General features: G+C 44.6%; 1 protein-coding gene across 2 annotated transcripts in view; it reads left to right on the top strand.

Annotated features, from left to right (window-relative positions):
* The window catches only part of FTSJ1 (FtsJ RNA 2'-O-methyltransferase 1), a 44,988-nt gene extending 38,810 nt beyond the window's left edge, over positions 1-6,178 (top strand). For both annotated transcript variants that reach the window (XM_075834953.1, XM_075834952.1), the window contains exons 2-11: positions 980-1,110; positions 2,620-2,689; positions 2,777-2,876; positions 2,956-3,034; positions 3,195-3,247; positions 4,535-4,588; positions 4,689-4,791; positions 5,175-5,258; positions 5,645-5,748; positions 5,824-6,178. In XM_075834953.1, the coding sequence (XP_075691068.1) occupies positions 990-1,110; positions 2,620-2,689; positions 2,777-2,876; positions 2,956-3,034; positions 3,195-3,247; positions 4,535-4,588; positions 4,689-4,791; positions 5,175-5,258; positions 5,645-5,748; positions 5,824-6,039 (984 nt within the window). In that variant the 5' untranslated portion in view covers positions 980-989 and the 3' untranslated portion in view covers positions 6,040-6,178. The remainder of the gene's footprint in view (positions 1-979; positions 1,111-2,619; positions 2,690-2,776; positions 2,877-2,955; positions 3,035-3,194; positions 3,248-4,534; positions 4,589-4,688; positions 4,792-5,174; positions 5,259-5,644; positions 5,749-5,823) is intronic.
* Positions 6,179-6,188: the final 10 nt, after the last annotated feature.

The following is a 6,188-nucleotide window of genomic DNA, read 5'->3' as shown; positions in this document are numbered from 1 at the left end:
ACTGATCCCCAGGATCTTTCTAAGTCCCTATCCCACCTATAATGCTTTTACCTGTCAGGTCCCATTGTTGTCAGTTTATCACCTGCCCCAAGTTTTCACACAAGATTGCCTTGGCTGATACATAGTAACAAGTCATCCGCTGTGAGCAGGTCTAGGTCAGGATGGATTTTTATCCTCTAGATATAAACTACAATGTTCCCATTCGCTGGCAGCAAGCAGAGATCTTGAAAATGGTGGGGAATTGTAACTTGAAATATATTAGAAAGTTGTAGAACACTTCATTATACAATAATTAAAGGATAACTAAACTCTTGACATGTCATAGTGCAGAAGCACTCGGATGATCACTGTGCCGCTTTGCTTCTCATCGGCTTTCCATGGAGCGATGTACGAGCTCAATAGAAAGTTTATGAACCCGTCCGCTGCTCTGAGGAAAGCCGATCAGAAATGAAACAGCACAGCACTCACCTGAGAGCTCTTGCCCCTTCATTTTAGCGATCTGTGGGGGCCTCAGTCTTCGGACCCCACCATTTAAATCTTCTGACTTGTCACTATGACATGTCAAAAGTTTTTTAAAAGATTATTTACCCTCTTAAAGGCGTTGTCCAGCGAAGGACATTTATCACTTATCTACAGGAGAGGGGATAAATGTCTGAGCGCTGGGACCCCCAATTATCTTTAGAATGGGGACCCCAAGGCCCCCTCCCTCCTCACTGCAGGGCCGTGGTGAGGAGGATTGTCCGTCAGCCCTATAGACTGAGCGGAGCTCCATTCGAATTCGACCTCACTGCAGTGGTGAGGAAGAGGGGTTCAGGACCACCTGTTAGTGATCAGTGGGGTTCCCAGCGATCAGACATTATCGCCTATCCTGTGTTATTGATGGGGAAGCTTGGGTAACATGAGGGCAACCAAATAGCTTCGCTGAGTCCTAAAAGACTTGTCCCCATGGATACAGGGACTTACATTTTTTCTGTTTCAGAAGGAACATCATGGGTCGCTCTTCAAAGGACAAGAGGGACATTTACTACCGACTGGCAAAAGAAGAAGGTTGGAGGGCGCGCAGTGCCTTCAAACTGCTGCAGCTGGATGAGGAGTATCAACTTTTCCAAGGTACAGTGAGACCGCTCCCCCCTAGAAGACCGCTCCCCCCTAGAAGACCGCTCCCCCCTAGAAGACCGCTCCCCCCTAGAAGACACCCCCCCTAGAAGACCGACCGCCCCCTAGAAGACCGCACCACGCTAGAAGACCGCACCACGCTAGAAGACCGCCCCGCCCCCTAGAAGACCGCCCCGCCCCCTAGAAGACCGCCCCGCCCCCTAGAAGACCAGACCACTTCTGAAATGTAATTTTTGGTGGCCATCTCAAAGTAATTGGATGATTTCCCTTCTGTCACAGTGTACAAGTCTCTCTTTAACCATTTATATCTATTTCTTCTGTGAAAGCTGGGTGGGTGACAACCATAATAGATAACTTTACAGCTCTCGTAGGACCTGTCACCCAGCTTTTCCAGACTCCTACTTCTGTTGAGCAGGTTGCGATGATAACAAATGTGTGTATATTACTTTGTTTTAGACCTTTTATATAGTACAGGTTATTTATTTATTTTAAAAAAAAAATTGCATTTGTGTGGTTTGTTTTTTTTATTGATTTTTAATTTTTTTTGTTTCGTTTTTATTTAACTTATTTTTAAATTAATTTTACTTATAGGGGGATTTTTATTTTATTTTATTGTACTGGCATATCTCTTTATACTGATAGATATGCCCTAACAGGAAATATAGTCATACAGCTCTGGGGTCCTTGAATGGGCCCTGGGTTGTCTGTCCATATAAAGTATGTCCCTCGATTGCGTCACAGGGATTCCCCCTTCTCATTTTGCCTATGACTGCTGCGATCATCTTTGATCGCAGCATTTAAAGGGGTTTTCTCCATCAGGGACATTTATGACATATCCACAGGATATGCCATAAATGTCAGATAGATGCGAGTCCCACCTCTGAGACCTGCACCTATCAATAGAACGGGGCCCCCTAAACTCCGTTCTACCGCTCTGTGTTCCGGCTGACACGTAGCTCGCTGAGCTACTCTGTTTCGGTAAATCCCATAGTGAATGGCAGTTACGGAAACAGCTGAGCCAGTGAGCCATGCTGTTTTCTTCTTTATGGTCGGGAATCACATGCGTCAGTCGGAGCACAGAGCAGTAGAATGGGGTTTAGGGGGCCCCGTTCTAGATATAGGTGCGGGTCCCAGAGGTGACATTTCACATATCCACAGGATATGTCCCCTGATGGGAAAACCCCTTTAAGGGGTTGGAGCGGGGCTGCGGCTCTGTATTACAGTCATTGCCCCGCTCCTGATCGCGCAGGCACACTTGCTGTGCCCGTTTAATCAGCATGACCTGTCGACATGACACGTCATGTGTCGTCAACCGGTTAAGTATAAATTTAGGGTGGTAGAATCTTTGCATTCATTAACCCAATGTTATCCGGCTGCTCTGATGTGTTAGATACTATAACTACATGACTTGTGGAATTAGTTGAGCTTTCGATTTTAATATGGTCTGGTTTTGGTAATTAGGTTGTGATGATGTCACCATGACGTCATGTGTTTCTTTCCCAGGAGTACAGAGAGCAGTGGATCTATGTGCTGCCCCTGGTAGCTGGAGCCAGGTTCTCAGCAGGAAACTCAGGTGAATGGGGTTTTCTATATTACATCTCGCTCAGGGGAGTAGGATCTGCAGCAAGTAATCCATGAGTCTTCCCTTATGTCCTCTCAGGTCCAGCAATGAGACTTCGGAGGTGAAGATTGTGGCAGTGGATCTTCAGGCCATGGCTCCTTTGCCTGAAGTAATCCAGATTCAAGGCGATATTACCAAAGTAATCTCTTTTGGGAAGAAGCCCTAAACTTGTCACCAAGGTAGACCTGTAAGTTATAAGCTTGTTTGGTTTCCCACAGGTTACCACAGCTCATGAGATCATCCGACATTTCGAGGGGCAGCCAGCGGATCTTGTGGTGTGTGACGGGGCACCAGATGGTAAGATCAGATATCCCTCCAACACCCCCAGCCTTATTACCTTCCCCCATCATCTCCATTTTGATCCCTATATTACCCACTCCTAACTTTTTTTCTGACCTCTCTTTTTGTTAGGATGACGTCATCTTATCTAATGTCATATTGTTTTTTTGGCTTGTAGTTACTGGACTGCATGATATCGATGAATATATTCAGGCACAGCTTCTACTGGCGGTGAGTGGCACTGTAATGAGAAGTTTTATCACCCTAAGGGTATGTTCACACGGGTTATTTTCAGTCGTTTCTCGGGCCGTAAATGTCCCGAAAAACGGCTGAAAAATCGGAAGCAGAACGCCTACAAACATCTGCCCATTGATTTCAATGAGCAATACAGTGTTCTGTTCCGACGGGGTGTTTTTTTATGTCTCATTTTCAAAAAACAGCGCATAAAAAGATGTCCCCATAAAAAGAAGTGCATGTCGTTTCTTGAGCCGTTTTTTCATTGACTCAATAGAAAAACAGCTCCAAAAACGGCCGTGAAAAACACGAGTTTGATTAAAAAACGGCTGAAAATCAGGAGCTGTTTTCCCTTGAAAACAGCTCCTTCTTCTCAGAAGTTCTTTTGTTAAGCGTGTGAACATACCCTAAATGTTAGATAGTAAAAGGAATTCTCCAGTATTGTTGCCTTCACCATAGGGCAGGGGTCAGCAACCTTCGGCACTCCAGCTGTTGTGAGACTACAACTCTCAGCATGCACTTACAGCCAAAGGCTTTATTATTCCATCCAAGGGCTGTCAGGGCATGCTGGGAATTGTAGTATCACAACAGCAGGAGTGCAGATGGTTGCTGACCCCTGCCATAGGGTATTCCTGGCATATGTTCTATGTACATTTAAACACTGCCACTCTATTCCCTATAGAAGTGTGGATGTACCCACATATCGGTGGTTCACTGTGGGCACAGGGTGGAGGCTGCAATACTGAAGAATCCCTGTAAATGGATTCCCTGCTTTAAGAAATGTCGGTAGAGTGAGGTTTCCTTCATAAGTTCTTGTTGGTAAGAGTTTTCCTGATGTGTTTCCTGGCTGCTAATCATGAGAAACTATTGACTTCGTTCAGAGGTCCGCACTCCAGCTGTTGTGAAACTACAATTCCCAGCATGCCTTGACAGCCAAAGGCTTTATTATTCAAGCCAAAGGCTGTCAAGACATGCTGGGAATTGTAGTTTCACTCTTGGAGTGCTGAAGGTTGCTGACCCCTGATTTAGTTAATAGGTTCTTGAGTCGTCTTTCTGTCAAGTTGACAAAAATTCTATGCGGCCGTTTTTTTTTTTCGTTTCATGGAAAGCTGGGGGAAAACCAATATGATCACCATTACAAGCGTTATTACCCAGCTTTCCCAGAATCCTGAATGCCAATCCTGCAAGTCATGCAACATAAAAGGTGGGTTATGATTTCTGTTTTTTTTAGACTTTCACAGGGCAGAACTGTTGTAGTAATTCAGTATCTGATTTTCCTCACAGGCTTTAAACATCACAACGCATGTGCTGAGGGCAGGGGGCACATTTGTGGCTAAGGTGGGTACACCCTGTTCATTGGTGGGCCACCTTTTAATCCTTTCCTTGCTATATGTCCTATGGAGAAGTACTTTACTGACATGCAATGCCCTGTTTGTAGATATTTCGTGGAAAGGACGTCACACTCCTGTATTCCCAGCTCAAGATTTTTTTCAGAGAGGTCACATGTGCCAAGCCTCGGAGCAGCCGGAATTCCAGCATAGGTAAAACAAATGTTTGCACTGGTCAAAGACATACATGGAAATCACAGGGCCATATCGGGGACCCACTGAGAGCTCCGCCATACGTACTTCACCTTGTCCACCATTTTTCCATAATATAATAGTATAGGGGAGCTCTGACTTGATAAATTGTAGAACTCTCCATCTCCAAATCTTTTTGGAATATCAGACTGCAGCACTAAATACAGATAAACCAGTCACGTAGAAGAGAGACAGTGGTCCCGAGCCAGGACCCCCACTCCATTACATCTATATAGGCCAATAGGCATATGGAAAGGTTCTCTGAAGCTGACAATCCCATAAACATTGGCTCTCAAGTATTTCACTATTCCTGTATGTTAGTAATTAATTTTTCTCCTGTACAGAGGCGTTTGTTGTATGTCAGGGATACAGCCCGCCTGAGGGATATATACCAAACATGTCAAATCCCCTGCTGGACCACTGCTATGGTGAGTGTTGATACCCAAGTGTCATAGTCAGACCTCGACATGCTCTCCTGGATGGGTTACCATGAAACATGAGTTTCCTCCCACATTACAAAAACATACTATGTGTGTGATTGAGGTCTGCATTTGACCATGAACCAGTCTTGGTCAATGGGTGTGAAGCTATTGTGTATGGGTTCTATCAATAAGGAACTGTCCACTTTTAAGAAGGGTGACTCCAAAAATAAGCTAATCACTGAATGTCCTACGGCTAGGACCCTCAGCGATCAGCTGTAATATATATGGCTGGAACCTGGCAGCAAGTGTTCAATTCCTCTACAGCGCCGCCATAAGGGAAATTGGTGTATTACATAAGGTATTTGAAGATTGGGATTGGTTTCTCTCATTAGATGTGGACTTTAACCAGCTTGAGGGTCCTAATCGTGTGATCGTGCCATTCCTGGCCTGCGGAGACCTGAGTGCGTACGACTCAGACAAGACTTACCCTCTACAGGTAAGATCACGCAACGTCATGAGTTCTCACTGTACATTAAGACATCAAGACAATTTTTTTTTCCTTTCCCTGCAGTTAGATACTGGAAAGGAATACATCTATGTGCCCCCCAATCAGCCTCCTATTCGTCCGCCCTATCAGGAAGCTTGCTTTTTAAAGAAGAACAATCTGCTCGCAAAAGAGAGACAACGGTCACCCGAGAACACTCCTCCAACCACAACATCCAATGAAGAGGAGAGCGCAAGTGTTTGTGACGCCGCCGCCATCCAGCAGCTGTCAATCTCTTCCTGATGGACTTGTCATTAAGGGTTAACGATTTTACGTTTTAAGATGGTTTGTTCTAAAATATTATTTTTTTAATTCTTTTATTTATTAACATTTTTATTGCAAAAAAAATAAAAATAAACAAGGTTTTATCCATCCATAATAATATTTGGAGT

The sequence above is a fragment of the Rhinoderma darwinii genome, chromosome 8 (assembly GCF_050947455.1).
Source record: "Rhinoderma darwinii isolate aRhiDar2 chromosome 8, aRhiDar2.hap1, whole genome shotgun sequence".
Taxonomy (NCBI): domain Eukaryota; kingdom Metazoa; phylum Chordata; class Amphibia; order Anura; family Rhinodermatidae; genus Rhinoderma; species Rhinoderma darwinii.
This window is presented reverse-complemented; position numbering and strand designations above follow the sequence as displayed.